Source organism: Cucurbita pepo, chromosome LG01, assembly GCF_002806865.2.
Source record: "Cucurbita pepo subsp. pepo cultivar mu-cu-16 chromosome LG01, ASM280686v2, whole genome shotgun sequence".
In the NCBI taxonomy this organism is placed as follows: Eukaryota; Viridiplantae; Streptophyta; class Magnoliopsida; order Cucurbitales; family Cucurbitaceae; genus Cucurbita; species Cucurbita pepo.
The window spans coordinates 8815876-8837144 of record NC_036638.1 but is presented as its reverse complement, the minus strand read 5'-3'; the positions used below and the strand labels follow the sequence as shown (position 1 = coordinate 8837144).

General features: G+C 38.2%; 5 protein-coding genes across 8 annotated transcripts; 4 read left to right on the top strand and 1 right to left on the bottom strand.

Annotated features, from left to right (window-relative positions):
• The first annotated feature begins 333 nt into the window (after positions 1-333).
• LOC111778212 lies at positions 334-4227 on the top strand. 4 transcript variants are annotated; one of them, XM_023657923.1, is made up of 6 exons: positions 355-445; positions 1068-1185; positions 2029-2158; positions 2730-2852; positions 3576-3678; positions 3757-4227. In XM_023657923.1, exons 3-6 carry the CDS (start codon positions 2064-2066, stop codon positions 4003-4005), a joined length of 570 nt encoding a protein of 189 aa, XP_023513691.1. In that variant the 5' UTR covers positions 355-445; positions 1068-1185; positions 2029-2063; the 3' UTR covers positions 4006-4227. The 4 variants fall into 4 exon arrangements, with proteins under 4 accessions (XP_023513675.1, XP_023513683.1, XP_023513691.1 ...); XM_023657931.1 differs by having other exon boundaries at positions 2026-2158; XM_023657907.1 differs by lacking the exon at positions 1068-1185 and having other exon boundaries at positions 334-445.
• A 6-nt stretch (positions 4228-4233) lies between these two features.
• On the bottom strand, positions 4234-5781 carry LOC111778201 (mitochondrial uncoupling protein 3). Its single transcript, XM_023657894.1, has 2 exons — positions 5311-5781; positions 4234-4889 (listed from the first exon to the last, which is right to left on the bottom strand). Exons 1-2 carry the CDS (start codon positions 5683-5685, stop codon positions 4347-4349), a joined length of 918 nt encoding a protein of 305 aa, XP_023513662.1. The 5' UTR covers positions 5686-5781; the 3' UTR covers positions 4234-4346.
• Positions 5782-7419: 1638 nt separating this feature from the next.
• Positions 7420-9319, top strand: LOC111791502. Its single transcript, XM_023672880.1, has one exon. The coding sequence runs from the start codon at positions 7423-7425 to the stop codon at positions 9142-9144; it is 1722 nt and encodes a 573-aa protein (XP_023528648.1). The 5' UTR covers positions 7420-7422; the 3' UTR covers positions 9145-9319.
• A 3545-nt stretch (positions 9320-12864) lies between these two features.
• On the top strand, positions 12865-14298 carry LOC111786302 (NAC transcription factor 29-like). The gene is made up of 3 exons (XM_023666643.1): positions 12865-13170; positions 13247-13527; positions 13616-14298. The coding sequence occupies exons 1-3, from the start codon at positions 13005-13007 to the stop codon at positions 13985-13987; spliced, it is 819 nt and encodes a 272-aa protein (XP_023522411.1). The 5' UTR covers positions 12865-13004; the 3' UTR covers positions 13988-14298.
• A 1271-nt stretch (positions 14299-15569) lies between these two features.
• On the top strand, positions 15570-18555 carry LOC111789386. Its single transcript, XM_023670149.1, has 7 exons — positions 15570-15707; positions 16439-16589; positions 17003-17065; positions 17160-17207; positions 17358-17414; positions 18013-18076; positions 18169-18555. Exons 2-7 carry the CDS (start codon positions 16488-16490, stop codon positions 18270-18272), a joined length of 438 nt encoding a protein of 145 aa, XP_023525917.1. The 5' UTR covers positions 15570-15707; positions 16439-16487; the 3' UTR covers positions 18273-18555.
• Positions 18556-21269: the final 2714 nt, after the last annotated feature.

The following is a 21269-nucleotide window of genomic DNA, read 5'->3' as shown; positions in this document are numbered from 1 at the left end:
TAGAATCCGTGTAGATATTTTTCCAGAATTCCAGTCCAGTCTACGTAAACCTTTTTATTCTTTAACTAATTTTGGCTACTGATATAAATTTTTTATTGTAATTTCTCTAATTCTATTATTGTTTAGTATGCATTTTATTTTTAAATGATAATAATTGAAAAGAAAAAAAAAAAATTGACTTTTGGAAAATCTAGGATTATTTTAAATTGATTTTTTAGGTTTTAGTTGGTAGGTGAATTTTGTTGGAGTAATCGACTCAAAACAGCTACAAAATTTACCCTGATTATATAATGTTGTGTAAATACCGAAATTGCCCCTACACAACACAATTCTCAGCCCTAGATCATTTTTGCTCATCTTCCTCTCACCATTGAAGCTTTTCGTAGGACTCTTTCAGCTCCGGCCGTTCCCTCTCGTTCTAGTGATCATTTCGTTGGTTTCGCAGGTATTTATTAGTTTTGTTCGTGTTTGAGTTTTGGACTTGTGGTTTCCTCATTGATTGTGATCTGTCTGCATTCTTCTGAAATTTCGAACTAGGTTTTCAACTTGTTTATGTAATTTTGACTTGTGATTTCGATTTTTGTTTCGTTTTGAACTGGGGTTTCAATTTGTTCTGTAATTTATTTATTGATTAGGTTGCCAGTGGTGGTTGTTTGTCTCTCTCACTTTTGGTGTGGTGGTGTGTTGCTGGAGTTTTCCGGCAGTAATTGTGTATCTTTGGTGTGGTGGTGTGTTGTTTTTTGTGCTTTTGGTGTGGTGTTATGTGGTTGGCGTTTGCCGCCATAGTCTGTTGTTTGTGCTTTTGGTGTGGTGGCGTGTTAATGTTTGTTTGCCGGCGTAGTGATAATTTTTGTGCCTTGTGATTTACTTCCAGCAAGATTGGAGGTTTGGTTGTTTGTGGTTTAAGAACGTAATTGATTGTTGTGGCTGAAGACCGCAATTGATTGTACTGCGTTGGTGCAATGAGTATTTGGGAGTTCATTAGGCGTTTAGGCATGTGTGTGGTGTTATTTGAAGTCATTGCAAGAGTAGCGTTTGATTGGTGTTTTGCGTCTGATTATTGGCAGTTAGCCCATTAGTCATATCAGTTGCCATTTAGTGAGCGGGGAGGCAATGCAGTGAGGGAGGCAGGCAATGCATTGTGTTTAAAATTGTGGTGGTGTACCTTTCGGAGTGAGGAGGAATGTGAGTTCCGACTGTTTTTGTTATTTTATTGCGTTCTGACTTTAAACTTTGTAGTTGTGACAAATGAAAGAGGGGGTGTACATGACCTTTGAGTTATCCTCGTATGTGAAGCTGTGTAGTTTTCCGATTTGATTTTGATCTCGTTGTATATTTGAAAATTCTTGTTGGCATATCGTTAGTTGGAAGTTTTGGCTACCATTATATTTTCAGGGAGCTTCTCTTTGGTTGTCATTGATTCATTATTAAGTAGATTGTTTTCTGGCTTGTGATCAGATCAATAATCTTGCTTCTCTTTTTACTATTGGTTCTGAGTTTCGGTTTTAGTTTTTTCCTTTTCTAATCTAGTCTACTGTCTGTTTTACTTTTCACAAAATTCCACCTATTCACACCCATTTATTTATTTACTCGACATGTAGGTTCACTTCAATTTTGTTTATGCCCCTCAACCCTTTCTTGTGCAAACATTAAAACTTCACCCCCTAGCCTGCTATAATTTTATATGAAACTCATACCACAATTGATTTTAAACTAGGCCTTACGACGATGATGAAGATTTACTCCCTTCAAGTGATGAAAAAAGCGAGTTGTGTTATTGAAGGGAGTGAAACTTCTTAGCATGGGAAAGAGAGATGAAAAAGGAGTGGGAGAAAATTGCATAACTTCTTGTATCTCGATAATGTTTTTAGTATATAGTTCCTGTCATTCTGATTTGTTAATTACAACCCTGATACCCATGGAGTGGTTTTGCTTTGCTGTAATATTTTTATTTCATTCTGATTTGGTTTTGCTTTGCTGTACTATTTTATTTCTTATGGGTTTCTAATTTTTTATTGTATCCAGTAGATCATTGGATTGAATCGCAGTCCAGAGGAGGAGCCATGTCCTTCATGAAAGGAGACTTGCTAACTAGGACTAGAAAGCTCGTCAAGGGCTTGGCCAAAGCAGAACCTATTTGGCTCAAAGCCATGGAACAGTCAGTTCTTCTATTCTCCACTCCTCGTACTTTTGCCTTTTTAAGAGTATTTCATTATCTAGGATCCTGAAAATGTTCAATTTTTTGTTCTAGCTTGTCAAAATAAATTTGACGATCTTTTGGTCTTATCTTCAAATTTCTTTTTTCTTAGATTTGTGTAACTTTTTGGGATACTATTGGATTCAAGTTTCTCAATTTATCATGTCTATGACATCTTTTTTGGTGAAATATATCACAGCAGTTTTCTTTTCATTGAATTAAATGATTTTAAACTGCTTATTGAGATAAATTTCTTTGGAAGGACTGAAAGTTTTGGGATTTTTTTTCCTGTTGTTTCCTGCTCATGGGTTGAGCATATTGCTTGGTAGCAATGGATGCATAAAAAGTTGCGCTTCCAGTTAGCTTCCAATTGCTTGAAACAATTATCTTATCTANGGGATTTTTTTTCCTGTTGTTTCCTGCTCATGGGTTGAGCATATTGCTTGGTAGCAATGGATGCATAAAAAGTTGCGCTTCCAGTTAGCTTCCAATTGCTTGAAACAATTATCTTATCTATTACACTCTTGTTCAGGGCGCCACCTCCTACATTTCCTCGAATAGATGGAACAATCAAGACAATCACTCTTCCTGAGGATGTATATGTAAAAAAGTTCTTCCAGAAACATCCAGATTCAAAATACGAAGATGCGATCAAGTATGATGCCTCTCTTATATATGTAGTTGATCACATTTTACTCCATCATACATGTTTGAAATGAAGGATTGATTCCATTGTTCGAGAGCTACTTTTCTGCCTTGAAGTAAAATTAGATTCTCAGGTTTTTAGATTCTTGTGGAACTTCTATCTCAAGGGTTTGGAGTGCACATGACGTAGAAAACTCTTGTTGGATATTCATGAATTAAAATTCCATATGCCTACTGCTGAGGCTTGCCATGGGTTGTTTTATGTCTGTCTGGGTTGTGCATTTAACCAATGTTTAACTATAATGAGGAATTTCAAGCAATGTTAATTCTTCTGAAGGCCTATCATAATTGTAGTGAAATCACTTCTTACGGCTACTTTGTTAAATGGTATATCTGTTGGCTTCTAGAATCAATCACTAGAGACATGCTTGGCTTAAAATAGATCAGCTGATAAAAAATGTTCCCGATGACACTTGCATTTTGGGAAGGATGGTGAATTGAGTTTGTCATTTTGTCGTGCATGCTCTCAGAATTTGCCTTCTTCTTTGGGATAGAATCTCTAAAAGACATCCGCATTGCTAAAATAGATGGTTCAATTGAAGCATACATATATATATGTATGTATGTGTAGAGTTTTATCTTGCATGGATGAAATCCTGATATGGAAGGATGGAAAAAAACAGAGAGAAAAAAAGAGAGAAAGTTCCTAACTAGTTGCCTTTTGTTTCAACAGGTTCTGTAGTTTCGATCCTCCTCCAGCGCGAATATTCGGCCTGCGAGTGCTTGAACTGAAGGAACAGGGTGTCAGTGAGGAGGAAGCCATGGCAGTAGCCAATGTAAGGATTGTGGGTTCTTTTATTTGTTTCCTTCTCTTGAATCTCTTCATTTTGTGAATAACGTCTTTTGTCATTCAGATGGAATACCGGGCAGAGAAAAAGGCGAAAAAGAAGGCTTACTCTCGCTTGAAGCAAATTGCACGTCTTCAAGGGAAGAAACCTCCTCCTAACCCGTATCCAAGTGCTATTAAGGAGATACAAGCAGAGGAAAGGAAATTCGTGCGAGATCGTTTCTTCAACCCCAAGATTAAAGAGATCGCTCAAAGGTTGAAGGAGGAGAGAGCAGCTGAAATGCAGGACAGAATGAGAGGCAGTGGCTGGTCATGAAGAGTTGTTTAATTTATAGGACTTCCATCCTCCCATCTTTCTTCTCGCTCTGCTCTGGAAACTAGCTTTTGCAATAATTTTGGCAATTGGCTAAATAGGGAACGACACATTTTTTTAGATTCAAGTGACTACTACATCTGAAGCATTGGATCAGGCATGTTAAAGGATTTTTCTTTCGATGTTATTCGGGTTTTGGATTAATAATAGAACGATTCAAAAGCATAAAGATTTTGCAAAAACTAGTTCTGCTCATTACAAAGCAAATCAATATCACACCCAGTCACCCTTTATTTGCTTTGGCACAAAAGACACAATGCCAACAAGTTCATAGCAATTATTAACTAGAAGGATGAAATCCCAGCAAGTTTGCGAAACTTCTCATAAGACACCCAGAAGACAAATTGCCAAGGACCAAGCCTTGCCCAAGTAGGAAAGAATCCCTTCCACAGAGCTCTCAATCCTTCAATTTTAACCGTCTTCACGAGACAATCATACGCGCCGTTGTACATGGTCGTTCCTTCCTTGCTAGCAGCTTGATTCATCATTCTTGTCTTCACAACATCAGCTGGACAACTCAGGGCAGTTGCAGACAGACCAGACATTACAGAAGCTAAGGTGTGGCCAAAAATATTATCCCCAGCTATTTGATTCCGAATAACAAAACGCTTTGCATGATCATAACAGGCTAATTCTCCCATGTTCACCAAAAATGCTCTTTGAACATTTGGGACAACCCCTTTCCAAAGCCCCATAATCCCTTCTCCACGCACTATTTTAGTAAAGGCGTCGAGAGGACCTGAGTATCTGGGTTGCAGACCTTGGCTCATAAGACGGCCATCAGCTTGCATCCTCACCTTAACAAGATCAGCAGGGCTTGCCACTACCTGTGGTACTAATGGTATACACAAATATATTGATATTTAGTAAAGGATATCAATAAAATATTAAGTTTTCAGTAATCTATATGCTTAAACTTTGAATTTAGTGGTAGTTTAATGTGGTATTAGAGCAAAAAGTTCATGCACTTGAGTAGTATAGATACAGCACAAGGCGTACAGACAGTTTAGACAGTGCCTGTGATTTTCAGTCCATCCCAGATTCTAAAATTTGAAGCACTGAAAGAATTCTTTATCATCAATCAATTCCAACATGTTACAATTGAGAGGATCATACATTTCATGAACTGTTAGTAACTCGATTAGCTAAATTTCTTGACATTGCAGTTCATTGGCAAATCCAAGTCTCTAAAATGTGCAATATCGTTAATCAGAGCCCTAGTAAAATGATAATATGGAAAATTGGAACCTGAGCAATGGAGCCGGAGATTCCACCGACAAGGGCCTTGGCAGGAAGGGAAACAGAGCCGCCATCGGACGCAAGGAAGAGGGATCGTAGGTGCTCGTATCCAACAATTCGTATGGGCGTATAGAAGAGGTGCCGGAGAATCGCGGGAGACAGGCCCTTGTAGAGGCCAAAAGGACCTTGGTCCTTCACGATGGCTGAAGCCACTCGGAAGGCATTTGTGGAACGAGAGGAGGAAGCAGACTCGCCGTGGAGCTGAAGCCTGGTCTTAGTGAGGTCTATGGGGAAGGTGGTGGATTCGGCCACCATGGCGGCGAGGGCGGTGAGCAACATTTTGGTGTTGGGATTGTGGCGTCCATGTTCTTCGCTTGTCTTCATCGATCAGTCCCCGAAACCCTATTCCAACTCCAGAATCCCAGATCCCACAGAAAGAGAGATTCGTGTATAATTGTGGGTAATTCTATTAATTTTTTATGCCCAACGCAATGGATCAAAATGGGGTGGATGTTTAACTCATAGTTCATCATTTTTTCTTGCTACTAATTTTCCGTCATTAATGTTATCAAATGTTTTGTTTTTTTGTTTTTTTGGGGAAAGGAGAGAAAGCAATATCACCATTTATAAGTTTTCTTATAAGTCAACTAATGATATGTCACCCTGAGCTATTAAGTACCAATTGATTTAGAAAGATTTGGCCCCTGTTAGTATCAGACGTCTAATAGGGAGAGGTTTCCATCGCACCTCACGATTTTTTAAAAATGTGTTTACTAAGGTATCCCCACACCCTTATAAGGATGTGAGTGTCTCCCGTTGGTATCAAGTGTCTAGTAGGGAGAGCTTTCCATCATGCCTCACAGTTTTTTAAAACGTGTGCACTAAAGTTTCCACACCTTTATAAGAAATGTGAGTGTCCCCTCTCTAACCAATCTCACAATCCAAGGCCCAACGAGGAACCAATCTTACAATCCACTCTCCTTTGGGGACCAGCGTCCTTATTGGCACACTGCCTTGTGTCTGACGCTGATACTATTTGTAATATCTCAAACTCACTGTTAGTAAATATTGTCATCTTTGGGCTTTCTATTTAGACTTTCCATTTCGACTTCCCCTCAATGTTTTAAAATGCGTCTGCGAGAGAGAGGGTGAGAGATTTTCACAGTTTTGTAATAAATGTTTCGTTTTCCTCTCCCTTGACACAATCGCACTTTTGAAGGCAACGGACTAGCGATTGTGCGGTACTCACTTTCCAACGACAAGTGAGCTAAACCAATTTGTTCTTGCGTCGCCTACGGCCAAGCGACGTATGATCGAGCCTCTAGCCTCGGTTTTAAAAGAAGGTTTTAGAAAACGAGAAGAGAGAGATTTTAGAAAGAGACATTATATAAGCAAGCAAGAGAGAGATAACAACGGCTTAACATATATAACCTTGGGTAGGGAGAAGTTGACAACTAGTCATATCTCGTACAGTACATTCTGACGCATTTCATGTCTGGCAGACCTAGACATAATATTTTTTAGGCGCCCTAGAACTACAAAAGTAAAAACATTAGAATGAAAAGACATGACAAGGGGTTGGCTTGTCATGGGCATGCGGCCATGGGCAACACGCCCTGGACGAGCATGACCGTGACATCCTCCCCCACCTAATTGGTTGACGTTCCTGTCAACCGACTACTTTCAAACCTTGCGGTGTGGGTGGCGGCGGAGTTCAGATCTTCGGCGCGTTCCCAGTTGGTTTCCTCTGTAGGGAGAACACATAACGGAAATGTAATGATATAATTTAATTTAAGTTTAAAATCTAATATTGATTCAATTATTCTTCATAATTAATGAGTGGCTTTGTATTTTTCTCAAATATTTTTTGGGAATTTATATATCATAATGTATATATTAAGTTTATTCAAGATATATAAATTAAAATAAAAAAAATTATATTTATCTTTAGGCGAGTTCAATTAAGGAAAAGAACAGTTAACTAAATAGGATTAGCGCCTAAAATCGTAATTACTGAATTAATGTCGATAATGAACGGTCCCAACATAACCGTTGGTCCGTTAAACTTTTTAAAAGCATTCGAGTCCAAATTGAAGAGAGAGAGGGAAAGAGATTCGCTATATGACCGTTACAATCCCACAATTCAAAATTTCCCCAAAAATTACAACGATCGAAAGAGAAGAAAACAACCGTTTTTTACTTTTCAACTCGGCTTCGAAAATGGCTATGGAGGACCAAGAGCTCAAGGACCCAGAAATGGCGGAAGCAGAGATGCAACTTCTCAGATCCAGAGCCACAGAGCTCCTTCTCAGAGAAGAATGGAACGATGCCGTTTACACCTACTCCCAATTCATCACGCTCTGCAGAAACCAAACGGCGGCTACAGATCACCATCTTCCGAAGCTTCAGAAATCTCTTTGTTTAGCCCTCTGTAACAGAGCGGAAGCTCAATCTAAGCTCAGAAATTTCGAAGAAGCCTTGAAGGATTGCGATGAAGCTTTGAAAATCGAGTGCACCCACTTTAAAACTCTGCTCTGTAAAGGTAAAATTCTTTTGAATCTCAACAGGTACTCTTCGGCATTGGAATGCTTCAAAACAGCTCTGGTTGATCCACAGGTAAGTGGGAGCTCTGAAAATCTTAATGGGTATCTTGAAAAATGTAAGAAGTTCGAACATTTGTCCAAGACTGGAGCTTTTGATATATCTGATTGGATTCTAAATGGGTTTAGTGGGAAACCCCCAGAATTGGCTGAATTCATCGGTCCAGTGCAGATTAGAAGATCTGGGATCAGTGGACGTGGGCTTTTTGCGACGAAGAATGTAGATTCTGGGACGTTGCTGCTAGTCACCAAAGCAATCGCCATTGAAAGAGGGATTTTGCCAGAAAATTGCGACGAAAATGCTCAATTGGTAATGTGGAAGAATTTCGTTGATAAAGTCACCGATTCTGCCATAAAAAGCACCAAAACAAAGAATCTGATTGGTTTACTTTCGACTGGTGAAGCGGAGGACGATCTCAATGTTCCTGAGATGAATGTCTTCAAGCCAGAAACAGAGGATCAGACTAGATCCACAGAAATGAGTAAAATCCTCAGTGTTTTGGACATCAACGCGCTAGTTGAAGATGCAGCTTCCGCGAAAGTTCTAGGCAAAAACAGGGATTACTATGGAGTTGGGCTGTGGGTTTTAGCGTCATTCATCAACCATTCATGCAGTCCCAATGCGAGACGTTTACACATTGGAGATCACATCATGGTGCACGCATCTAGAGACATAAAAACAGGGGAAGAGATCACATTCGCATATTTCGATCCCCTCTCGCCATGGAAAGACCGAAAGAGAATGTCGGAGACATGGGGTTTCAATTGCAAATGCAAAAGGTGCAGATTCGAAGAACAAATGAGCAAGAAAGAAGAGATAAAAGAGATTGAAATGGGAGGAGGAAGTGAAAGGGGCAGGGGCATTGAAACAGGGGCTGCAATTTACAAGTTGGAAGAAGGAATGAGGCGATGGATGGTGAGGGGAAAAGAGAAGGGGTACTTGAGGGCATCATTTTGGGAGTCATATTTTGAAGTGTTCAGTTCGGAGAAGGCAATGAAGAAATGGGGAAGGAGAATTCAAGGAATGGAAATGGTGGTGGAGAGCGTAGTAGACGCAGTGGGGAGTGATGAGAGAGTGGTGAAGACGATGGTGGAAAGGTTGAAGAGAAATGGTAATGGTGGTGGGGCTTTGGAAATGGAAAGGGTTTTGAAATTGGGGCGAGGGGTTTATGGGAAGGTGATGAAGAAACAGGCTTTGAGGTCACTTCTTGAGCTTGTTGGCAGCCATGAATATGCTTACTAGCTTCTGTACCTATCACTCTGTTTTTTTCTTTTTTTGTGTTCTTCTCTGTTTTGTTCTTCCCATATGCTTCTGATTTGTGAAGCCTTTTTTGTTCTCTAATTGTCTGAATTGCTTCCTCAAATTAAGAGGGAACATGTTCAATAAAGATTCAAACGGCCCTTAAGGTAATTTGGAATGAAGCATTTCTTATAAGAGTGTGTAAACGTTTCCACCGCTAGCAGATATTGTTCTTTTTAGGCTTTCCCTTGAGAGGGAGAGGGAACGAAGTATTTCTTATCTTTAGGCTTTCCCTTGAGGGGGAGAGGGAACGAAGTATTTCTTATCTTTAGGCTTTCCCTTGAGGGGGAGAGGGAACGAAGTTCGTATTTCTTATCTTTAGGCTTTCCCTTGAGGGGGAGAGGGAACGAAGCATTTCTTATGAGAGTGTGTAAACGTTTCCGCTAGCAGATATTGTTCTCTCTGGGCTTTTCCTTTCGGGCTTCCCCTCAAGGTTTTATGAGAGTGTGTAAACGTTTCCGCTAGTAGATATTATTCTCTTTGGGCTTTTCCTTTCGGGCTTCCCCTCAAGGTTTTAAAACGCGTCTACTAGGGGAAGGTTTCCACACCCTCTTATAAAGGGTGATTTGTTCTCCTCCCCAACCAATGTGGGACATCACAATCCATCCTCCTTCAGGACCCAGCGTCCTCGCTGGCACTCGTTCCTTTATCCAATCGATGTGGGACCGCTCCCAAGTCCACCCCATCGTTCCTTTATCCAATCGATGTGGGACCGCTCCCAAGTCCACCCCCTTTGGGGCCTAGTGTCCTTACTGGCACATTGTCTCATGTCTACACTCCTTAGGGGAACAGCGAGAAGGCTGGCACATCGTCCAATGTCTGGCTCTGATACCATTTGTAATGACCCAAATCCACCGCTGGCAGATATTGTCCTCTTTGGGCTTTCCCTTCAAGGCTTTAAAATGCATCTATCAGGGGAAGGTTTCCACACCCTTCATAAAGGGTGATTTGTTCTCCTCCCCAACCAATGTGGAACATCACAGTTTGACTATTACAAATGGTATCAGAGCCAAACACCATATCAGTTGGAGAGGGCGGTGTGCCAAGGAGAACTCTAGCCCCAAGGAAGTGGATTGCGAGATCCCATATTAGTTGGAGAGGGCGATGTGCCAAGGAGAACTCTAACCCCAAGGAAGTGGATGGTAAAATCCCATATCAGTTGGAGAGGGCGTGTGCCAAGTAGGACACTAACCCCAAGGAAGTGGATTGTGAGATCCCATATTAGTTGGAGAGGACAATGTGCCAAGGAGGACGCTAACCCCAAGGAAGTTGATTGTGAGATCCCATATCAGTTGGAGAGGGCAGTGCCAAGGAGAACGCTAACCCCAAGAAAGTGGATTGTGAGATCTCATATCAGTTGGAAAGGGCAGAGTGCTAGTGAAGACATTTTAAGGTCCTAAAAAATGGTGGATTGTGATTGGAGAGTGGAACGAAGCACATTCCAACAAGGATACTAACCCTAAAATATGGATTATGAGATTTCACATCAATTCAATTCAAGAGAATGGTGTGCCAACGAGGATGTTAGGCCTTCAAAGGGGTGAATATGATGTGGAAATTAGCTCAAATTTGGACCGTTATAATAAATGAATTAGCTCAAATTGCAAATGAGAAGTGCAATTCTGTTAAAATAAAATGATTATTGAATCCAACAAAACAAGTAATGTCATCCACCAAATTATTGGATTATAATATGTTGTCACAATCTTAATGTCATTTCTAATTTTGTCACGTTGTATTCTTTATAAATAAAATTTATTTAACAGTTTATCCACAATCTACAGCAGCCACACGTAAACTTTATCTCATCGCATTTATCGTCACCATTTTCCATATTTTAATTAACTCTCTATACCCAAAATACTTTTCTTAAATAAAATAATAAAACTGACTTTCTAATTTTAAAAGTATTATTTTTCAATTTGATTTTAAAAAAATTAAAAAAATTTATACCCATGTAAACCTTATGAATTAATAATTTTAAAATCAAATAAATTGATTTTTCTTTTCCAGAAAAATTAAATTACATAAGACCAACTATTTAGTAAAGCGCCTTTAATTATTCTCCCATCGTAATTGGTAGAAAAAAGAATTCCACGTCAGATAAACAATATGGAATCCTCACTGATCCCAATGCCACGCGTCCATGTGTGGTGTCGTGTTGCGCAGAAAATTAAATATTAAGAATATAAAATTTGTCGACGTGGATGGCTGACTTGGTTGGATAACAACCAGAAGCAATCAATCTTCTCCGCCTAATTCGCTTCATTTTAGTGCTTATCCTAATCTCTAATCTCCAAGGTTAAGGGACACGAGGCCAACTCCTGCTACACGTGGCACCTTCTAATCGTCTATTTCTTCACCCATCCCTAATCAGCCGAAAAACGAATCACCTAATCACAACTCTCTCTCTTTCTCTCTCTATCCTACGTGGGCCCTATTCTCCTTTGTCCTTCATGAAACTTCCTTAAATATCCCGACGACATCATCATCTTCAAAATAAAAATAAAAATAAAATTTAATATTCCATTAGAACATCCCATAATGTTCCAATAATTTTTTTTTTTTTGTCGTTTTCTTAAAGAGGTACCATAACTTCTTCAAATTGGCTAGTGTCATTTTTTTGAAAAACGAAAAAAAGTCATCAATCATACTCATCTGAAAAATTGACCAAAAAACCGCTCGAAACTATGGACGTAAAATTTTATTCTTTGTTCCATTATAAACATCTTTTACTAATAAAAACATAGCTTCGATCTAAATATCTTAAAATACTCAAGTTAGAAGGAATTGCTATGAGATCATGCTCGTCTCTTAATAAAGTGAGACTTGTAATCACGAATCTCCATAATGGTATGATATTGTCAATTTTAAGGATAAACTCTCGTCACGTATTACCATCAGCCTCATGGTTTTAAAACGTGTTTTATTCTCTCTCCAACCAATGTGAGATCTCACAATCTACCTCTTTTGTGGGTCAGCATCCTCGCTAGCACACCACCTTGTGTCTAACTCTATACCATTTGTAAGAGTCTAAGCCCATCTCTAGCAAATATTGTCTATTTTGGCTTGTTATGTATCGTTGTCGGCCTCACAATTTTAAAACACGTCTACTAGAATGAGGTTTCCACACTCTTGTAAAGAATGTTTCGTTCTCCTCTCGAACATGGGATCTCACATAAACCCATGATCATCCTCGATACGGGACTCCTCCCAACAATCCTAAACAAGACTAACATTTTTTTATAGGAAGATGGTGAAATTTGAAGTCTAAAAACGATGGATTGGGAGAGAAAAGAAAAGAAGGGTGTGGAGGAATGAAGAAAGTCCCAAATGTCAAATAATCAATGGGAGAAGAAGATAGAACAAGTGTGAAAGATAAGACCACCAGATGGTTTAAAAATGGCATCTTTTATTAATATTCGGATAAGATTATGATATCCATAAAGTAAAAAAGAAAATTAAAAAATTAAAAAAAAAAAAAAAGAATTATGGGAATGGGAACTTGAAAGCTTGTTGGTTGGGGTGAGAGAATGAGCTTCCTTCTAGGAAAGCCGCCAACAAAGGAAGATGAAGTCAAACAACAGACCAATCAGAAGCTGCCACTCCCACAAAACGACCAAACCCACCAAACATAAAACCCTCATTCATCTCCTTTCCAACATTTCTAAAACCTCCATTTCTTCCTCTGCTTGCCTTATCCTAATTCATTCCTCCCCTTCTTCTTCTTCTTCTTCTTCTTCTTCTTCTTCTTCTCTGTTTACTGTTTCATTGGCTGTTTGAATCCCAAAATCACTCCACAAATGAAGGAGAAAGGCTGCAGCGACCTCCCCCCTGGCTTCAGATTTCACCCAACTGACGAGGAATTGATCATGTTTTACCTCAAAAACCAAGCCACTTCCAAGCCATGTCCTGTCTCCATAATCCCCGAAGTTGATATCTACAAGTTCGATCCTTGGGATTTGCCTGGTTACTTTCCACACCCTTCCCTTATATTTTTATGTTATTTTGCTCATCTACTCATCTTTTAAATCAACTCTTGCAGAGAAGGCTGATTCAGGTGAAAATGAGTGGTACTTCTTCAGCCCAAGAGACCGAAAGTACCCGAACGGGGTTCGCCCCAATCGTGCCGCGGTATCCGGGTACTGGAAGGCGACTGGAACGGACAAGGCGATATACAGCGCATCGAAGTATGTCGGAGTGAAGAAAGCTTTGGTTTTTTACAAAGGGAAGCCGCCAAAAGGCGTGAAGACGGATTGGATCATGCATGAGTATCGTTTGATTGAATCAAACAAGCGATCAGTCAAACAATCAGGGTCCATGAGGGTAAGTGTTTCAAGAATCTCTTTTGGAAATTTGTTGAAAATCAGACACTAACATTAATGGGGTGGTGTTTGTTTTGTGGGTGTTTCAGCTGGATGATTGGGTTCTATGTAGAATCTACAAGAAGAGGCATTCAAACAAGGGGTTATCAGAGGAAAAAACAGAGGAATTAGCAGCACAAAACGAGGTAGGAGAAGGCAATGGACAACAAATGATGAAGTTTCCAAGGACTTTTTCGATAACCCATCTCTTGGATTTGGATTATTTGGGCCCCATTTCTCAGCTGTTCAATGATAATTCAAGTGCTAACCCAACTCTTGGGTTTCAAAGCACTGCAGCCCATACAAACGTCGGCAAAGTAGAGCAAGGAGCAACGCCATTCGACTACTCCTCTGCTACCACAGATTTTAACCAAGCCTTCTTCCTCAATCCTGCTTACGATTGGAATGGCTTGAGCCGCTGAAACAAGAACAAACAACAAACAACAAACAACAAAACAAAACAAAAAAACAAAAAAGCTCCCAAAATCAAACCCATCAAAGCAATAGATCCAATTAGTTCAGGAAAAAAATTGTGAATACTGTTTGTTCAAAGCCACAGTTTCCATATAGATTGAATGTCAAGATATTCCGAGTAATTGTTGTTTAAAGCTTTTATTAGTTCAATTAGTGGGACTCGAACCTCTAACCTCTTACCTGGAGAGAATTGGAATGTGTATTAGAATCATTAATTTGAAAAAGGATAAAGATTCGGAAGCTGTATACAATTAAATTAGGGTATGGCTGCTATCAAGAATATGTGGTTTTGTTTTTATTTGTGTACGCCAATTCTTACACGAAACCCATCGGCATTCGACATGGTGTTGCTTATCCCAAACGACAAGTCGGCTAACAACAAAGAGACAGATAATCATAATTTTTTTTTTTTTTTTTTTAAAAAAAAGGTCAAAGAGGCGCGTGGAAAGCAATGAAGAACGAACTTGTATGAAAAATGGGATTTTTATTTTTATTTTTTTAATTTTATAAAAAAAAAGTTGAAAATATAGAGGGAATACATCATAAGGTTGAATGGAATTAGTCACTTAATTATTAAATTATTGACTAATCATCGCCTAAACTACTGGAATTTGAGTTTTATTTTTTTAAAATATTCTAAACTATGGGCTAAGTTAAGGAAACATGATTTAGCTTATTGGTTAGTTTATTAATTTATTGGTGGATGACACGAGCCACCATCATATCTTAATATTTTATTTTGTTTTATTATTTTGGAAGAATTCACAAACTTCGTTTGCTTTCAATCAATAACAATACTTTTATTGATATAAATTTGTTTTTGGACGAAAATAAATAAATTATATAAACGAGACGTATTGTTTGTGATTGATATGTTATGGTAGGTGGAAATGAGTTGGATAATGGTCAAATATAATGTCTCTGAGAACTAATTAATTCATTGGCTACTTGAACGCTCGTATTTCTGTGAAAAATATGAATTTTAAATATTAGTGAAAAAAAAATGATGGTACGAGAGTGAATCATAATTTAATATTAATTAATTGATACTAAGTTTGTGAGGTCCCCTCCAAATTAAGAAGTAGGCGAGCGTTTACCTTTCCTTCAAATTTTATTAATTAATTTTTCATTTAGTGAAATTTGACTCTGAAAATGGTCCAATCGATATTTATTACGATTTTATTTTGTTAAAGATATTTGACCTAATTTATTTCGTAATTATTTTCATAAACAATATAGAGTAAATTTGAGCTGGAAAGAAGAGTTTTGCTGACTAGATTTGTTTAATAATTAGGCTAAATGGACAAGAATACCTAAATTTTGTATAAAATTAAAAGATATATTTATTAATTTAACCTAATAATTATTTAATTTAATATCATAGAAATGAATAAAAAAATGGGAGTGTTCTCATAAAACCCACCTGGGCCCAAAATGGAAAGCCCAATAATCATAATGGACTAATAGTCCAGATCATGCGGCCCAAGAAGCAACGCCGATAACCCCGCGCTCTGTTTGGTTGGTACATACAAACACTGTTCCATCAGACTGGATTTAGGCAGAGGAAGAGAAACAGTCTGTTTACGCCGGATTTGCTTTTGATCCGTCCTCGGATCCTCCGCTTCTAATATATTCATCTTTTCTTATTGCGATCTGATTTCCGGTAACGTAAGTCATTCATCGATGCCTTTTTCTGATTTTGGATCCTGTAATTGAACAACAATCTTCAATTGAATGAGTGGCAAGTTTGTTAGATTTTGCTTGTATTGGCACTGTTCATTTGTTTCATTAGGTCTGTGGAAGCTAATTTCTATGTTAAATATGATTATTGCTTCTTGTTGGTGAAGTCCGCATTGGTTAGATTTGGCTCCATTAATGAATCGGATTAGTTTTGTTTAGATTGGGGGCAAGGATAATGGGTTGAAAGTTTTGAATTCGGACTTCTTTTTGGGTTTGATTAAATTCGTGTTTAAATGGATCATTGTGGAAACTGTACGATTGACAGAGCGTCATAACTCAAAGATTTATTCCAATTTGAGGCACTTATTTTTTTTCTGTCAATAATGGTATGCAAGAAGCTTTCTCGTTGTTGTTTTCTCCTATGTTTCGTATTTGGTTGAAATAAATGACTTTTATCATACCAATCGGTAAAGTCCGGCACCCAGACCAATTACATCATTCCGACTACTGGAAAGCATATCATTTGAATTCATTTTGACCCGAATGCATATCTTGAGGTGCTTAAGTAACATTTTCTAGAAATGACAGCATTTTCGTTGGAAGCGCTCTCTGTCAAAGGGCACTTTACTTGGGAATGTTATTACAGTATTTGAGCGGTGACCGTGATTGCAGGGAAGTGATTTTTTAGCAACCTTTTTGACTTATTTTATTGCTTGCAGTTATATACCCATCACTTTCACCTATAGTTTTTGTAACGAAGAGGGAATAATGTCAGAGAAAAATATCGAGGATCATTGTGAGAAATCTGAGGAAGAAATACAATGTCCAGATGAGAAAGAGAAGAATCCTATGCCTTCACAGCAGCAAGAGGTTAGTGCTGTTTCTGTATTTATGGTGAGCTCTTCTTGTATGAGACTGTCATTGGAGAATGAAATGTAATGTTAGTTATTTCCTGTTTTCTTAGTGTCATCAAGGTCCTTAGAACGAAACTTGTATGAAATTAGATAGACAGGAAAATCTCTGATTTTTGTGCCAAGATTTGGATGTGTGAGCAGCTATTACTTGCCTTTGCATAAAGCTAACCTTAAAGGGGAAAAGATGAATGAAAATAGCCTTGATGAGGCAAGGGAAAAAAATGTTTCTTTTTCCTGTTTTGGTTCCTGTTCTTAACTGCATGTGCGTAAGCGCGAGAATTTGTCTCAACTTTCTAGAAACTGTTGGTCTTGTGGTGTCACTAAGGTTTGTGGGTTTTGTTTTAACAGTCTGATAATGGTTTTAAACAGGAGGAGATCATCAAGAAGAAGTACGGAGGAATTGTGCCAAAGAAGCCTCCTTTGATATCAAAAGTAATAGTTAGTTATGTTTTAAGTTACTCTTGTGGGATATTAGGTTTGATCCAAGTCCTCTATGCTGACAACTGCAAATGTTCCTTTTGTCTAGGACCATGAACGTGCCTTCTTCGATTCTGCTGATTGGGCATTAGGGAAGGTGCTCATTTAGATTTTACTAGGACTTTAAACTGCTCATTGGATACTAAGATATAAATATGTGGACTACAATTTTTTTTTTTACGTTGATTGGGTGTCCCAAGTTTGATGCGATTGTCTTGCCTAAGTACTCCTTTGACTTCTGTAACAGCAAGGAGGAGCTCAAAAACCTAAAGGACCACTTGAAGCACTCAGGCCAAAGTTGCAGGTGCATGATGTTTAATAATAGTGGGGTATCTCTGTCTGTTCATTATATTTGTACGTAATTTTTAAATGTATAAATTGGTAAACTTTTGCTCTTTAGTAATAGTCTAGTAGCTACTTACCAACAGTGAATCGACCGACTTGCTAAGATGTACCAATTTTTTTTAATGTGAGGTTAATTGGTCTTCCAGAAAAACAACTTGGAACTTTAGTAAGATAATAATTAATATACTCTCACTACTTACCATAGCTGGATTTTCTCTTCCAACTATATCTTTCCTCTTACAAACTATCTTTCCTGTATGTGATCTGAACGACCGCCTGGAATCTCATAAGGTTGGAGATTTGATTTGGTTAGAAGTTATTACCTACAGCTTATTAGGTCTTTGTTTAAAATTGTCGAGGTTTGCTTCAAATCGTTGTTTGAAACTTGTTAAGCCCCTCGTCCTGGGCATATGTACTTTTCCTTCTTTTGTAGAGAAAGGAATGAAAAATAAAGCATCGGTTCACATGGAATGTGTGTACTTCACTGTGTTCATATGTTGTGATTATGTTGTTTGTAATATTTGCTGACGTTTTTATTACCATTTTGTCATAATCAGCCAAATCCACAACAGCAAGTCCGTTCAAGGCGCTCGGCTTATGCTCCTTCCGATGGTGGTGAAGGTATGAGCCACAGATTCTCCTTTTTACTGCCAAGGCTTCTGATTTACAACAGGAAATGATAAATGCGGCGTTCATTTTCCTGTACTCGACAGGGAATGAAGGCAATATCGACCTTGCTGCAGAGGATCGACAATCCACAATAGAAAGTGGCTGCAATGACCACGTTTCTGAGGTTAAAGAAGTGTGCAAGGAATAGCTATCTGGACGAAACAACTTGATCCTCTTAGACCGAGCTGCATTCTGAAGTCCTTGAATGATATCGGCCAATAAGTGAAACATGCTGAGTTTTAAGCTTTCACTTGTTAATGATTGATCATGCAATGTGGGACGATGTAATGCTTTCTATGCTTTAAAGGTTATGAATTCAATCCTTATATTGCATTCGAGAATTATTTAGTCTTTTATAACTGGCTCTTTCTGGCCCAAATGCATTCAATACATATATTATACAGTAAATATATAAGCAGAATTTATACCCACCAGGTTTTCCTGTTCTGCATTTCTTGCTCGTTCTACCTATTTGACGTACTAATATGAGAGTTAAGTTTATCGTAATCCATCACTATAAGCTTTTGGGTTCGGTACTGATTATCAAATTGAAGCAACATGATCCTTTACCCCTGTCCACCGAGTTCAGCCATCTTCCCCAAAAGCAATGCTTTCCAACAAGCGACACCTAAACCAGAGCAGTCCGGAAGCGCCAATGGGGAGCAATCTAAAGATAGTGCCACCATCATCACAGTTCCCCTTTATGACCTTCAATGGCTTTTGCTAATTCATCCTCTGATTACGCTGTGCGTAACTTCTTTCGAAGCAGACTGAAGACTGATGGGTTTTTCTCCCTAGATCAATACTCACATTTTACCTCAAAAAGACCCACATGATTAAGTTATTAGTTTTGTTGTGAATTGGCTGTTTAGAACAGTGTCCATCCTCCTAAGCCAGATTAGTACGAGGATTTCTATGCGGTTCTGGCTAATGGCATGAAATCGTATAATGCTGAGGTTAGCTTTCTTTTTATCTCTAGTGCTTTACTTTTACCTCTGTATCCACTGTGTGTCAAATTATTATGGATTTTTGTATATTTCGCCTTCAATCTTCTATGTTTAGTCGTTAAGTTGGCCTATGGACCTCTGATTTTGGTTATGTGATGCTGTTCAGGTCTTCCCATTGTCCTTCTCATCATCATTTATTTGCTTGATCTTTACCTGATTCAGCTATTTCCAGCACCTCATAACTTCATCATGTGTTCGTTAAATGTGCCTATGCGCCTTCCTACTGTTGGATTGATGTGACTATAACTTATTATGTTAACTTCATCATGTGTTCGTTAAATGTACATTTTCCTTTTGTCCCGCGACAGATGTACTGAGTTTTGTATCATATCCTTGGTGCAATGGTTACCATAAATCTAGCACATTATAATTTGTTTTCATTGAACTTTGCAGGGTACCTCCGAAAATCCTGATTGTGGGAGCTCTACTTTCTCATATTGAGAGAGTAGCAAAACAGAACCCACAGCCAAGTTATGCTCATCCTCTAATTGGAACTGCACGAGTTGTTGTTCTTTCATGCCCAAACCCATTCATCCTGAACATTCCTATGCAAACTTCCTCTGGAGAGAAGCTTTTGAATCTACTAATTTGGTGCACACAGTTTGATTCTCCTACTCTCCAAAGAGACACCCAACAATGGTGCAGTGCAAGTAGCAGCATTGATTTTGCTGATGTGTCTGAGCCACTCAAATCAGTATCATGCATCGTGCAACAGCTCAAACCCACCTGTAGCAGATATTATCTTCTTTGGATTTTTCCCTTCGAACTTTTCTTCAAAAGGAGAGGGTTTTATACTCTTATAAAGAATGTTTATGTGGAATCTTCTCGCAGATGAATTCAAATATGGGTTATGTGAAAGATATCTTTCACAGAGATCACTATGGAATCGACTCAGAATTGTGAGAAGTACTGATGTACGCGTCATTGTTTTTCATGCTGAATGCTTGAATCAGACTACTCAAAAGACACGTACGAGTGACCTATCGTTCCCGATTTGTCCAAAACGTGAGGATAACCATTCTCCTTAGCAACGAGCAAATTTGAGATGGAGGCATGTGAATTCCCTCCCAAGGCCTAGACCCTGGACCAGCAAGGACGGACCACCAAGGCCATGGGGTTGTGCTTGAAGGGGCCTTACATGCACCTCCACAAAATATAATCCTTTATGTAACCCAAAATTGTGTGAACCTTTGTTTCAAGGGAAATTCCAGCAAAGAATTCCCATCAAAGTTAACAAAAAGTGGCTCAAATTCTTCAAAATTGTTGAGTGCAAGGCGACTTGACAAAGAATTTGTGGCTGTTCATGAACTTCAGCCGGACCCAGTATGAAACAATGATTGAACTATGCATAAAACACTCATGAAAAGGAAGTTCCAAGAACTTTTCTTTTCAGAATCTTCTTCATCATCTTCTCTTGTGATTTTGTTTATTCATTCCAAAATTTTCAGCTGGGAAAGTTTTAGCTTTCTGATTCATCCATTGATGTATAACAGTTGAGTTGTGGGCAATACATGATGAACATGAACAACTCATATTTTCATTTTCGTAATGAACACCAGCAGATAATGAAGAACATTCAAATGAATTCCGGTTGCACCATGAACAATCTGAGCCATAAAATTTAAAATTATCTTTTTTCTAAATTATCATCTTACAGATAATTTATTTGGATAATTTTTTTTTTTCAAAACCATGAGAACCATATGCTTATGATTACGATAGCGAGCCACCGAACTAGACATATCAGAAGACGATCAAATAGAATGTGGGGATCAATCTCAAACTTCAATTCAGACTCCAACAAATATTACATTTTTTATTTACAAATTTTCCTAAACCCATAAATTTCAACGTAAAGATTAGAACACTCGTTCAAGTTCAAGACAACGATGATTCAATGAAATAAAAAATTCAAAGATGATAAACGTTGAAATTTTTGTATATATTATTTTATATTCTGGATATGATATAGATTTTTTAAAAATTAATTATATATTTTTTGAAGGATGGTAATAGAAATTGATACTATTTCTCCGGAGAAAGGGGATAATCTCCAGAAGCAGCCAAAAATGGAGGAAAATAATAACAGTAATAATAATCATTAGAAAAAAAAAAAAAAAAAAAAAAAAAAAAAAAAA